Consider the following 14,544-nt stretch of genomic DNA (forward strand, 5'->3'; position numbering starts at 1 on the left):
TTCCTCACAGGAACACAAGAAAAGAACAGAAAAATCCCAAGTATTGCAATCAATGCAAATGCTTCTTACTATTTTTCAAAGCATCAAGCGGTTTACTAATTGCCAGTTTAACCAGTCAGTCTAGAAGTGCCCGTTGCTCCATTTGAGAAACAAACAAGTTTTTCTCAGAGGATGTTGTCAAAATAAGGTTAAGGTTGCTCATGCTATCTGTCATTATTAATTCACAAAGTTGAAGGCCAGAAGAAACCACTGTAGTTTTTATGTGGCTAATCTCCTGCAAAGGCTCTTACTTGAACAGTGTAGTAGAATCCCATGGGAGTACTTTTGCAGAATTGGGCCCAGATGATACTTACTGTATAAATTAATCTCTGGCAAAAATAATTACTTAATGGTTTAATTGCTTCTAATAAGGGTTAATCATCATGTTTTGTGAATCTGCCTTTTAGGACAGCAGATGACATATTTCACAAGATTATTTATTTCTGTACTCATTTGTTCACATCCTAGAGTACAGCAGAGTTTGGTTATCCTTGTGATGTGCTGGAAGCACAAATAAACTAATGCTGGCATTGCCTGAGAAGTTAGTGATGTGACTCTCCCATCTTCCTCTCAAGCTCTTACACTTGCAGAATGGTCTTTCTTTCTAATATGCTTTTTACCAGATGCTTGAGTGATCACTTAAGTCAGATTATACTCTGTCACCTACTACACAGGCATATGTGATGCCTGTAATTTGAACATTACAGTCCAGCTGAATATTTCCTGAGTGGGCTGAAAGAAGTTTAAATGGTGCATTAGGATGTTGGGTCTGAGCCATCCACTGTAGCTGGTGGTTGTGTTTCAGACGAGTTCAAAATCAAATTCCGTTGTATTGCATTCCAGGTATCTGCACATCTGAAACTTCAAGAGAAAGATGAAGGAAGGAGAGAAATGGTATGTATACTTTCCATTGAACTCAGAGTTTTTGGGGATGCCAAAAAGTTTGATGAAGTGAGCTCTGTAAAGCAGACATTTTTATCTATCAGTTATCTATCACTTAATTTCATTGGACTTGTAACTCTAGAAAAAATCATAACCTCAAAAGTTGACAGGTATCATTATGAAGGAATGTTTACTACAATATCTGTGAAGTTTGCCTTCAGCTTGGGACTGAGTAGATAACTGCAAAAGTTCTACTGAAATAAATTCAGAGGTTTGGCAGGATTCCTTTTAATGTACTTTGTCACCTTAGATTCTCTTACTTGCCTGTTTGAAGGCTCAAACATCTTGTGTGTGGTGAGATAAATCAGTTCTGTCTGGCAATGGTGAGTCTAGGCCTTAATTTTTCCAAGGACGATTGAAAAACTCAGCAATTCTTCTGTTTTGGTGCACTGAGGAGACTGCCTGTGGGCAAATTAGAAAATCTTGCAGCTGACTGGAAGAAGCCACCTTGCAGGACTCAACTGAAAGCAAGTTGTGCAGGAAGGAGGAGGAGATGAGGGGACAGAGGAGTGAGAGTGGAGCATGGACATGAGAAAGTTGCGATCTGCTCTTTCAGGAACATGAGAGGCTTCCTCCTCTTCCACAGATGCCAGTTCAATTAATTTTTTTTTCCATAGAATCATAGAATGGCTTAGGTTGCAAGGGACCCTGGACATCATCTACTCCAACCTCCCTGCCATGGACAGGGATCCCTCTTAACTAGACTTGTCTTCTCAAGGCCTCATCCAACCTGGCCATATACACTGGGGAGGAGGCATCCACAACCTCCCTGGGCAGCGTATTCCAGTGTCCCACCACCCTCATGCGGAAGAACCTCTTCCTAAGATCCCTTCTTCCTAAGGCCTGCTCTCCCTCAGCTTAAAACCATTCCCTCTTGTCCTATTGCTAGACACCCTAATGAAAAGTCCCCCTCCAGGCTTCCTGTAGGATCCTCTTCAGGTATTGGAAAGCAGCTATAAGGTCCTCCTGGAATCTTCTTTTCTCTAGGCTGTACAACCCCAGCTCCCTCACCCTACCTTCATGACAGAGATGTTCCAGACCTTGGATCGTCTTTGTGGCCCTGCTCTTTTTTTTGTCTGATGGTAGCCCAAACTTAACTCATTGGACTTTATCATTTGAGAGTCTTCTCTTATTCTAGTAAAAGATGGCTCTGACAGTAGTCGACGTGATTCTTGAGCAGAGGTTTATAATGGAGAAGGTGAAAATGACTCACCTGGTAAGAAATAGGACCTTTGCCTGAAATGTTAAACCTATGGCAACCTAGGGCAACCATTTTTGTGGCTGTCTTTTATCTGTATTTATTTCCAAATTGGAACATTTGGCATTTCTGCAATTTCAGATAATACTTGAAAATAAGAGAACTCTAGAGAGGGAATCAACATGCATTCAATATATTTGGTAGCTAAGATTGCTTTCATTCTCAACTACTTTTTTGTAAATAAGCTAAACAGGTTTTTTTTAATTGAAAATTGTTTTTTTTTAAGAAACAGCTGTTAATTTTGTTTGTACTTCGAAAGTCTTAATTCATTTACACTTGAGGAAGTTAGGCCAATCAAGTCAATTCATTTATGCACACTTCCACTGTAATTACAAACAACTCTTTGAGGAAAAACCTGTGCTATCTACATTTAGTCAGCACATACTAGAAGAAAAGTAGTTTCCTGGTTAGTGTTACTGGAGTAGATTATTAATGTTATTTGTTGCAAATTGTGAGGTATTTATCATAGGTACATCTTATTAATTTATGCACTTGTGTTAGCAAGATTACAGGTGCCTGTTTAAAACAGGCACAGGTGGAAAATCCTCCAGTGAGCCACAATTCATCTTTCTAACTGACTTTGCTTGTGCTGCCCATGTCCTTAGCATCCTTCCGATAAGTAAACGGAAGCTCTTCTCTCTGAGAAGGAGGGTTAGTGGGTTTTGTTCTTTTTTCATTCCCTTTCGCTGAGAGAGGGAAACCAAAATCAAGGTAAGTAAAGATTCAGACCCTGATTGGTCTAAACCAGTTGTGCTGGTTTAATTTGACTGGCCCCTCTAGAAATGAGGAGGGATGCAGGACGGGGGCTACCCCACCCCTGCAGTGGTGCAGTGCAAGCTGGATCCTATATTCTACACCATGCTAACATCATGCCCTCTGCATGGCAAGAAGGGTGTTCTCTGGGGCTTATGGGACTTGAAGTATATTCTAGAGCTTGTCAAGTTTCCTGTTCCAGATTTTTTGTGTGTTTGTTTGTTTGTTTGTTTTTTCCTCTGGATTCTGGGCAGGGGTGTGCCTCTTTCTTCTGGTTCATGGTGGGGTTTTTTTGTTGTTGTTGTTTGATTTTTGTTGTTGTTGCTGTAGCAGTTCATGTTTTGTTGGTTCCCCTGCTTCTGTGTATGCCATAATTTTCTGCTTTGTTTTGTGCAATGTGATATCCCTGCAATAGAGTAGCGAATTGTTGTTATCTTAACTAACATCTCTAACTCTTGGGTCCCTTTTCCCTCCTGTCTTGGGTGGGGGTCTTGTGAGAGCAAGCTGTGTTAACCAATTTTTGCTATGTCTGGACTTTATTTCTGCCTTTTAAGAGGTGGATCTTTTTTATTGTATGAGCAAATGTGGCTTGGATTCACCCATTTTTATGTCCCTGTGTGTAGTGATGCCAAAGAGCTTTTTTTTTCCTCATGGCTACCAGGCCAGATCTATAATCACTGAAACAGAAAAAATCATTTGGGGATTGTTCTCCTTCTGTTCTGAAGACCCTGGGACAAGCTGTGCCCTTCCTGAGGCTGTGCCTTGAGGAAATCCTGAACATCTGAGTAGGTGTGACAACTGAACTGACTCTGAGGAGAATAAAAACATCTGAAATCAGTGTCTACACTTTGAAGAGTAGACTGTGAGGAACAGATGAGATAAGAGCAGGTCATTGCTCTATAGAAACCACTGATTTTTTTTTTTCACAGTTCACCAGTTTCTTGTAAAGATGGCCTAGAAATTTTGTTGAAAAAAGCTTTTTGGTTTCACAGTGTAATAACTCTGCAAAACTCTTCTGATTTTGGTGCCATATCCAGGGAGTGTTAGAGGAGAACTGATTTTCACTCCATGTTCACTCCACAGTCAAGGCTTCCTTACTAAGACAAATCATGTAGGACAAATAAGTAAAATTTGGATCAAAATAATAAATAATAGACTCTTAAGCCCCATTGAATCTGATAAATGCTCTATTAGAAACACTTTGGTGTGTGGATGGTGAAACAGTCATGAGATAGTTTACATTCTCTGTGAAAATCAGTAAAGAGGTTTTTCTTTTGTGCTAAAAACTTAAATGATACATTGTTGTGTTTCCTTCTAGGTAAAGGAAATATTGACAGCCCTCGGTTTGCTGACCTGTGCCAATACAAGGACTGGGAGCCTTTCTGGAGGCCAGAGAAAGCGTCTTGCTATTGCTTTGGAGCTGGTGAACAATCCCCCTGTCATGTTTTTTGATGAGCCAACCAGGTACTTCAAGACCAAAAATTAAAGATAGACAGATACTGCTTTAGATAGTAGAAACGTGCTGCAGAAGGTTTATTCACCATTAAATCCTTGGGAAAGGCTCGTTTTGTGTTGCCTGTAAGTCCAAAAGAAATAATTTGATTTGGGTACGTGGGTCACTGATCATAGAATCGTAGAATCAAGAAGGCTGGAAGAGACCTCAAAGATCATCGAGTCCAACCTGTCACCCTAAACCTCATGACTATCTAAACCATGGCACCAAGTGCCACGTCCAATCCCCTCTTGAACACCTCCAGGGATGGTGACTCCACCACCTCCCTGGGCAGCCCATTCCAATGGCCAACCACTCTCTCTGTGAAGAACTTTCTCCTCACCTCCAGCCTAAACCTCCCCTGGCACAGCTTGAGACTGTGTCCTCTTGTTCTGCTGCTGGTTGCCTGGGAGAAGAGACCAACCCCCTCCTGGCTACAACCTCCCTTCAGGTAGTTGTAGACAGCAATGAGGTCACCCCTGAGCCTCCTCTTCAGGCTAAACAGTCCCAGCTCCCTCAGCCTCTCCTCATAGGGCTTGTGCTCAAGGCCTCTCACCAGCCTCGTTGCCCTTCTCTGGACATGCTCCAGCAATTCAACATCTTTCCTAAACTGAGGGGCCCAGAACTGGACACAGTACTCAAGGTGTGGCCTAACCAGTGCTGTGTACAGGGGTACAATGACCTCCCTGCTCCTGCTGGCCACACTATGCCTGATGCAGGCCAGGATGCCATTGGCTCTCTTGGCCACCTGGGCACACTGCTGGCTCATGTTCAGATATGACTGCCAGACTATGGGATTGTAAATGATTTTTAAGGGAGAAGCAAACTGATGAGGAAGGAAGAAGAAAATATTTTCATGTTGTAGTGTGAAGGTTTGGTTTTGGTTTTTTTTTTCCAAGCAAAGATAGCTTCAATATTAGCATTTTAAAGTGTGACTTTTAATAATGGATGTAGCATAGTTAGAATCAAATTCTGTGATCAGTCTAGGAGGAGGCTGAGAGAGCTATGAATATGGATCTATTCATTAAAGTTGGGAGGATTTAACTCTGCAGTCCTAAAATGTAGAAGTCCCTTAAGGGAGCTTTGAGAATACTCTGTTTTTCATTCTCAGGCATGCTTCTAACTTAATTAAAAGACTGATGGAGAATTGCAAGTTTAAGGTTGACATATGATAAAATTAAACTGATCAACTTTATAAAAGGATAACAGTGAATGACCAAAGTAGCAAATACTTGAGCTACTTTTGAGGGATGCCTAAGGGCCAGTGGATAACAGACTTCTTCCTTTTTATTTAGTGGCTTGGATAGTGCATCATGTTTCCAGGTTGTCTCTCTGATGAAGGCTTTAGCCCAGGGTGGCAGGTCCATCATCTGCACGATTCACCAGCCCAGCGCTAAACTGTTCGAGTTGTTTGATCAGGTATTATTCTCAAACTCTTTCTTTATCTGTGAGATAGGTAGGTTGTATTTGCAAGACTACATTCTTTTAAGTAAAAACATAAATAATTCTAGTTTATGGTTCCAAATCAAGCAAATTAAATAAATAAGAGCAGAATACACTTTTTTCCCAGTGTCAGCAGTGTTGCTAGTACACATTTCATATCCTAACTCTATGAGTTTAAATTCAGAAGATTATATTCATGTGAAATGAAATAATAATTGAAAGGAAGATCTTTTCACCAATCTAACAGCAGGATGCATGTTTAGGTTAGATTTAAATTTACTTTAATCTCGTTAGGTTTAAATTAAATCTGTAAGAGAGAGCTAAGAGAAAACCTACTATTACACCACAGGTGAACAAGCTCTTGCAGGTTGCCAGATTGCCAGGCAAGGGGATTTATTTGAAGTCGGTAGTGCAGCTAAAAGTAAGAATAATCAAACTGTGCTGTTGCACCTCTCCTTCCATTTCTGCGTTCACCAGTTGCAACTGCCAGCCCAAAATATACATAATGTGTGGACGTTAGAAGGCTTGGCTGTACACTTTCTTGCCTGTTTTCAGCATGTGTCTAAGATTGGAGTTAGTTTCTTTCTCTGTTAATGTACTTTGAGTACTGGAGAGAATATTTACAGAATTCAAACTTCAAGCATTTAGTTTTCCATTAGATGTAATTCCATGCAAAGGTCTTTCCAAGTTGTTACAAATCTTTCCAAAGTGTTCATCCCAAAGGGACAAGAAGAGGTTATTAAGTTCATGTATGGCTGCCATACAGATAGCAGCTTCAAATATTCTAATATTATTTATCCTTTTTTAATATATTTTTTATTTAATTTTTGTTTGTTTGATTGATTTTTTTTTTAATTTTCCTTGCCTTGTCTTCCAGCTCTATGTTTTAAGTCAAGGTCAATGCATTTACCGTGGGAAGGTATTAAACTTAGTCCCTTACTTGAGAGACTTGGGTTTGAATTGCCCAACCTACCACAATCCAGCAGATTTTGGTAAGGACAACTTGCATAGTTTATTTATTTTATATTTGATTAGCACCTTCAGGTTAATGGTGACCATGTAGTGTTTTATACTTTTGTTCATACATACATATGTGCATGTCTACATGCATGTACCAGAATTCAAAATAAAATTCTCCTGATTTTCTTCTAAGTAATTTGAATGCCATCTAGTGGTAAAATTTAGTGACTATTTCTCTCCAATGGAAGTCCATGTCCAAGAAATTAAAGGAAAAACATGTTCTTCAGTGTTTCATAGTAATTAATCTTAGTGGCTCTTCAAAGTGGCTTCCAGTATTCTTTTTTTTTTTTTTTTCATTTTGAACAATACTACTGTGGTATTGTACAGCTAATAGCATTGAGAATCTTTTCACTGTTGTTTGCTAATTCCAAAGAAGTGGGACCACAAAAACAGACTCTTGTAATTTTTTTATTACCATGGATATCCCACACTCACTGCCATTTCACTGAACTGGTTCATTTAACTTCCAGGATTAAGAGAACTCTCTGAAAATTTAGAGAAAGATACATTTTATTATGTGTGTGTACAGACGCATTTCCATGTGGTATTTCAGAGCCTGCTCTAGACAAAATCCCTGTTTCTGTCAATGCTACAGAATCCAGAGAGTCTAATAATAAGGCTTGTGACTAGTCAGTAGTGTAAACCAGTAACTTACCTTTTGGTTCTTGTAGTTATGGAAGTAGCATCTGGTGAATATGGAGACCAGAATGGCCGTCTGGTAAGGGCCGTACGGGAGCGGATATGTGACACTGACTACAAGAGAGATGTTGGTGGTGAGAATGAGTTGAATCCCTTCCTCTGGCACCGGCCTTCTGAAGAGGTATTTTGTACATCACAACTAGTATGCATGGCTTGAAGAGAGGGAGGAAGGGAATTTAAATCCTTGGTCAATGGAGGAGGATTCTGGGCACATTCAGCTGATGAGAATGGGGTCTTGTAAAAGAAGACCAAGATACAGCAAAGAAAGAAGTTTATTCTTTTATGTGTTTTCACAGGATTCTTCCTCAACAGAAGGCTGCCACAGCTTCTCTGCCAGCTGCCTAACCCAGTTCTGTATCCTCTTCAAAAGAACTTTCCTCACCATCATGAGAGATTCGGTAAGAGTGCCCATATAATAACTTCTGTAGGCAAAAGATCTATTCAGTTGGTTGTGACGTAGTGTAATACCCCTTCGAGGTCCTGTCCAGCAGCCCATGCATGAAGATCATGACAGAATTTCAAAGGGGACTGATCTTTCAGTCTTGCAGTTAACTGTATTGTCTTCACGGTGAAACAACAGTTTTCTTTAGAGGCACTCAGAGGCAGCTGGCCTAAAGCAGCTTTAATCCCCTCTGTGCTAGAAGGCCCCTTATACAGTTATATATCCTGCTAAAAAGAGAGAAGTTGCACTGATATGTCACAGAATTCATTTTGCCAGAAAATCCAGGGTTGCAGAGAGAATAATTCTATGTGATGTAAGGTTAATATTTAAAGCCTTAATTTTTGAAACAGAATATTGATAAATAAAAATTTTTGCTTCTCTGAAAAGGGGAACATTCTTGTTTTCATGCATTTAATCTTGAGATTAATTATCATATTAAATCTCTCTGTTCCCCAGGAAAAAACCCTATCTTTAACCTTTTTTCTTAAAAATAGACAACCCGTTCAAAATCCCATTAAATTTCTTGGGTGCATAGTTTGCATTAACAAAATGCAATGGCACTGGATTTTTTTATACTCAAGAAAGTTTTTCTTACCTCTAGTTGTTTTTGAATTTAAGAGATAAGGCTACTTAAATTCTCTGATTCTTTGAAATGTCCTCTGGAAAGGATTGGCCCTTCACTAACAGGCATGAGTTAAGGATATGAGCTTCCTCAGCCAGACCTTATATACACATCTGTCCAAGGACCTCACCCACCTACAATATAATTGGTAGTGGTTGGTCAAATGCATTTCTTTGTGGTAAATATGCAGTTGCATATCTAAGGAGAGTTTGTTTGCTGCTTTTTCTGCATGTTGGAAGGTTGTGTTTTACATAAATACATATTGATGATATAACTGCCCTTAGAAAAGGGGAAAGACAGACAATATATCTATACTAGTGGACTCATGGTGGATTCAGATGAGGTAGTTTGGAAACCAAAAGCAGTTGAACCACAAGCTGAGAGGATTGGGTTTTTTCAGCATGGAGAAGAGAAGGCTCTGAGGAGACCCTATAGCAGCCTTCCAGTACCTGAAGGAGGGCCTCAGGAAATCTGGGGAGAGACTATTTACAAAGGCCTGTAGTGATAGGGCAAGGGGCAATGGTTTTAAACTAGGGATGAGTAGATTTAGATTGGACATTAGAAAGCATATCTTTACTGTGAGGGTGGTAGAACCCTGGAACAGTTTACCCAGGGAGATGCTGGAGGTCCCATTCTGGAGATGGGACCATCCAAGGTCAGGTTTGATGGGGCTCTGAACAACCTGATCTAGTTGGGGATGCTCCTGCTTATTGCAGAGGTGTTGGAGTAAATGATCTTTAGAGATCACTTCCAATGCAGTGCATTCAATGTTTCTACATGGAGCTCAGCATAAGTTACCCTTGTGACAGAGTAAGCTGAGCCCCAGATGCTGTAACTATGCTGCTTTTCCCTGAACGCAGGCATGTATCTCTTCAAGGCACTAGCATTTCCAATGTAGACATGTCTACACAGAGCTACAGGCCTGCAGGAAACCTACTGGACCTCTGATGTCCAGGCCTCTGCTGTCAGATAATCACAATATTCCTTCAGAAAGGGGAACTAACTATAATGGAGTGCCATAGTAAAAGCAATCAGCTCTTCTCCCCAGTTTTGTAGTTGGGAAGATATGACACAACCATGCAACTCTAGTGGTTAGGAAACCTAATCTTATTTCCAGACCATATACATTACGCCCATTTGTTGTTTTGCCAGCACATTTCTTTGCTGTAACTTGTTCTTCTCCTTTTGCTCTTATACATCATAGAGCATTTGTCACTCAAGGATGAATTAAGTTGTTGAATTTTGCCTTCCTGCAGTCTGGAATAGTTTGCACATCTGGTCTGGTACCAAATGTTTGCTCAAAAATAAATGGACATGTTCATATATACCTGTTGATCTGTTAGAAGGTAGAAGGGCTCTGCAGAGGGACCTTGACAGGCTGGACAGATGGGCAGAGTCCAACATGATGGCATTCAACAAGTCCAAGTGCTGGGTGCTGCACTTCGGCCACAACAACCCCATGCAGAGCTACAGGCTGGGGTCAGAGTGGCTGGAGAGCAGCCAGGTGGAAAGGGACCTGGGGGTACTGGTTGACAGCCACCTGAACATGAGCCAGCAGTGTGCCCAGGTGGCCAAGAGAGCCAATGGCATCCTGGCCTGCATCAGGCATAGTGTGGCCAGCAGGAGCAGGGAGGTCATTGTACCCCTGTGCACAGCACTGGTTAGGCCACACCTTGAGTACTGTGTCCAGTTCTGGGCCCCTCAGTTTAGGAAAGATGTTGAATTGCTGGAGCATGTCCAGAGAAGGGCAACGAGGCTGGTGAGAGGCCTTGAGCACAAGCCCTGTGAGGAGAGGCTGAGGGAGCTGGGACTGTTTAGCCTGGAGAAGAGGAGGCTCAGAGGTGACCTCATTGCTGTCTACAACTACCTGAAGGGAGGTTGTAGCCAGGAGGGGGTTGGTCTCTTCTCCCAGGCAACCAGCAGCAGAACAAGAGGACACAGTCTCAAGCTGCGCCAGGGGAGTTAGGCTGGAGGTGAGGAGAAAGTTCTTCACAGAGAGAGTGGTTGGCCATTGGAATGTGCTGCCCAGGGAGGTGGTGGAGTCACCATCCCTGGAGGTGTTCAAGAGGGGATTGGACGTGGCACTTGGTGCCATGGTTTAGATAGTCATGAGGTTTAGGGTGACAGGTTGGACTCGATGATCTTTGAGGTCTTTTCCAGCCTTCTTGATTCTATGATTCTATGATTCTATATGGGAGGGCTTTTGTAATCTAAAGTGTGCATACAGCTTCACATTCTCCATGTTGCTCAGCGGGGTGATCAGAATGTCTCTGGTACAGTTGGAGAGCATTTCTTAGAGGTGTATAAGTGCTAGTCATGGATCATATGGTCTTCTCATATTTGCCAAGGGGAAACTAAGTTGTTTTGTGATACATAGGTTGAAGAACAGTGTTGTTTTTTCCTGATCAACTGTAAAGGCTTGCAGCTGTTCCTAATTTTATTTCTTTTGTTCTTCCATACCTTTTGCAGTAATGCTGTATTGCAGAGAAGGCACAGAACGCCAATTTATGCCTGATTAAGTTAGTTTGGTCTTTACAAGCCTGAAATACCTTTTCTGCCTCTCTTCTCTTGGAGTTTTATCTTCTACTGAGAGAGAAAGTCTTGTCCTGGTGAATGAGGGCCAGTGGCTCTGTGACATTGTCAGAGAGTAAGATTTGGGGTTGCAGCATTTGCAGTTTCTGCCTGCGTTTGCAGGAAGAAACGTTCTGTACTGTAACAACTGATTGACACTAGGAAGCTCATTACAAGAAGTCTTCCTTAGCTTGAAGCCCAGTTTGCCAGTAGGAAATGAACATTTCTATCTAAGTTCTTCTGGACAGAAATACTCCTGTTATGCCATCTGAATATCTAATTTCAGTCACACTGCCATTGTTTTTGAGCCCAGACTTTCGAGTCAGAAAGATTACTCTTTCCTTGCTTGTAGGTCCTGACGCACTTGCGTATCACCTCACACATTGGCGTTGGGCTGCTCATCGGCTTGCTCTACTTAGGCATTGGCAATGAAGCTAAGAAAGTCCTCAGCAACTCTGGGTTCCTCTTTTTTTCCATGTTGTTCCTTATGTTTGCTGCACTCATGCCAACTGTCCTTACATGTGAGTACCAGTCCCAATGTTACATCGATGGATAAGGAGATTGCAGTAAACTGGGAGGGTGTTGTGTGGTGGCTTGGCCCTGGCTGGCAGCCAGATGCCCACCAAAGCCACTCTATCACTCCCCTTCTTAGATGGACAGGGGAGAGGGAAAATACAACCAAAGGCCTGTGAGTCAAGATAGAAACAATTTAATAAAATGCAAAGCCAAAGCAAAGGCCGTGTGTGGAAGCAAGAGCAAAGAAAGATGTTATTCTCTACTTCCCATCAGCAGGGATGTTTGGCCACTTCCTAGGAAGCAGGTCTTGAATACATGTATTGGTTACTCTGGAGGACAGATGTCATCAATGAACATCCCCACACTTCTTTCTTTCACTTAACTTGTATATCTGAGCTGACATCATATGGCATGGAATACCCCTTTGGTCAGTTTGGGTCAGCTGGCCTGGCTGTGTCCCCTCCCAAGATCTTGCCCACCCCTCAGTGTGCTCTTGGGTTGGGGGAGTGTTGGAAAAGCACAGCCTCTGTGCTTGGCTCAGCAGTAGCCCAAACACTGGTGTGTTACCGACACCCAGCTACAGCTCTGCAAAATACAGCACTGTGAAAGATGCTCTGGGGAGACTTCTAAGACAGGTGTGGGGGTAAATCTTGCACTCACTAAACTGCTGTGTAGAGACACAGATAGACTTGTCCAGTGGCACCTCTCTCCCCCCAGTTTTGCCAGTGTTTCTTAACCCAGATAGTTCACTGTTTCAATCCTGGACTGTTGGTGCCAGTGTCATGAGCTTGTGGTAGGTCTTAGTGGGGATGTAATAATTTCTCTAGGACTTCAAAGTCATGACTTCTGTGTAAGATCAGTGGTGATCAGACATGTGGTGTCAGAAGCAAACATCTGCAGTATGGACTGTTCCATGCTACTTCTGTGAGTGCTGTTACTTTGGATTCCCTGTTGGACCGAAAAGAATAACAAGATTCTTTAAGTTTTGATACCACTTTTTGAATTAAAAGCCTCTTTAAGGGCAGTACTTAATCTAAACACTGAGCAACTCTTAGAGCTCTTACATTTCATTCATTTAACTCTTACATTTCATTGCAAGTCATTGAAACTGTTGCTGGTCTGTCAGAGACCTCAGAGTCACAGTCCATCTGTGGGACTGCAGCAGTGCAGGGTTAGACATGGATAAACAACATCACTATGTGCAGCACTATGGTGCATGGATAACCTAACTTGCTCATTTGTGTTTTCTGTAGTTCCTCTTGAGATGGGAGTATTTCTTAGAGAGCATCTGAACTACTGGTACAGCCTAAAAGCCTACTATCTCGCCAAAACCATGGCTGATGTTCCTTTTCAGGTATATGCTCTACTCTTCCATAAAATAAGAACCACTGAAGCTCATGGGGAGTCCGCTTGCCAAGCCCTGGTGTTTCATCCATTCGAATAGTGGAAGATCTGTCCCTTTGTGTGTGCCAAAGCTTCAGGTCAAAATCAGAAGCACCTTAAGAGTAAACAGCAGGACTTCACAAAAGCTGAAACCTGACCCAGTCAGGTTTTAATAAAGAAATAACCATCGTTGGGTTTTTTGCAGAAGGGGAATTGCAAAGGGCTGTAAGGGAGTGGGATCTGTTTTCTAATGCTGAAGTAGTAGGACAGATACCACAGTCTGTGGCAGATGCATTTATTCTCTTCAGCCATGCCTGTCATGTAAAGGAGAGGCTGAAAGCTGTGGACTGATTGGAACCCCCCATGTTTTGATTTTATTCAGAGCAACAGTCAGTGGCTTTAATGGGCTTACTCCCAGTGTGTCTCCTTGCAGATCATGTTTCCTGTGGCTTACTGCAGCATTGTGTACTGGATGACTTCTCAGCCATCTGATGCACTCCGGTTTGTCCTGTTTGCAGCCTTGGGAACCATGACATCCCTGGTGGCTCAGTCACTGGGTCTTCTCATAGGTGCAGCCTCTACATCTCTCCAGGTATTGATGGTGGTGTGTGGTCTCATAAGAACCCTTCTGTCTCCTAAAACTGACTGCTTACTGTGCCTGCTGCAATATCCCCAAGCCGTTTCTTGATACATAGATAGGCAAATAATTTTCTTGGTCTGATACAGTTACTTGATGCTTCCCAGTAACATCAAGTTAAACAGCATATACATGTGCTGAATGTGAGGCTCTGAAGTTCCTTCCCCATCTGAACAGGGCTGTTCCTGCCCCTGCCTGAGTGGCTTGTCACTTGCCATTCATCCCAGGCTGAGCAGCAGATCCTAGAAATTGCAGGACTGATGCGTTTCTCTGCATCTACAAAGTGGAGGTAGACCATGAGGATCAGTAGCTCAGGAGAGGGTTCTTCCATGCACATACAAAAAGATTGCAGCAGGGAAGGCAGGAAAAGGCTTGCTCAGAAACCGAACTTCTGTAGAGGGAGGTAGAGAAGCAGATGTTGGCATGACTCTCAGACTGGAGGCTTGACTGTGTAACTTCATCCTGCTTTATGACAGGAGGTGTGCTGAGGTGAACATTCCACAGCAGAACTGTTTTGTGGTATTTTTAGTAACAGGTAATATTAACATTAATATGCATTGATGCTATCAAGATTCCTGCAGTAGAAGACTTGATTGTCTCTCTGTACCACCCTGTGGAGACCAGCTTAGTGCTGTTGTGTAATCTCTGTGCTTCTGCTCTCTCCAGAGACAGCTGTATTGCCCTTTGCAGTATGTAAAGAGGACAGGCTGGAGCTGGGTCAAGATCT

The 14,544-nt window shown here is 42.2% G+C and overlaps 1 protein-coding gene across 2 annotated transcripts in view; it reads left to right on the forward strand.

Moving 5' to 3' along the window:
• The window catches only part of ABCG1 (ATP binding cassette subfamily G member 1), a 57,695-nt gene that overhangs the window by 40,852 nt on the left and 2,299 nt on the right, over positions 1 to 14,544 (forward strand). Inside the window, exons 5-13 of one of the 2 annotated variants that reach the window (XM_054400074.1) lie at positions 883 to 933; positions 4,311 to 4,456; positions 5,780 to 5,903; positions 6,805 to 6,919; positions 7,619 to 7,788; positions 7,943 to 8,044; positions 11,634 to 11,802; positions 13,051 to 13,151; positions 13,614 to 13,772. In XM_054400074.1, the coding sequence (XP_054256049.1) occupies positions 883 to 933; positions 4,311 to 4,456; positions 5,780 to 5,903; positions 6,805 to 6,919; positions 7,619 to 7,788; positions 7,943 to 8,044; positions 11,634 to 11,802; positions 13,051 to 13,151; positions 13,614 to 13,772 (1,137 nt within the window). The remainder of the gene's footprint in view (positions 1 to 882; positions 934 to 4,310; positions 4,457 to 5,779; positions 5,904 to 6,804; positions 6,920 to 7,618; positions 7,789 to 7,942; positions 8,045 to 11,633; positions 11,803 to 13,050; positions 13,152 to 13,613; positions 13,773 to 14,544) is intronic. The other variant, XM_054400082.1, reaches the window with a different exon arrangement.

The sequence above is a fragment of the Indicator indicator genome, chromosome 1 (genome assembly GCF_027791375.1).
Source record: "Indicator indicator isolate 239-I01 chromosome 1, UM_Iind_1.1, whole genome shotgun sequence".
In the NCBI taxonomy this organism is placed as follows: Eukaryota; Metazoa; Chordata; class Aves; order Piciformes; family Indicatoridae; genus Indicator; species Indicator indicator.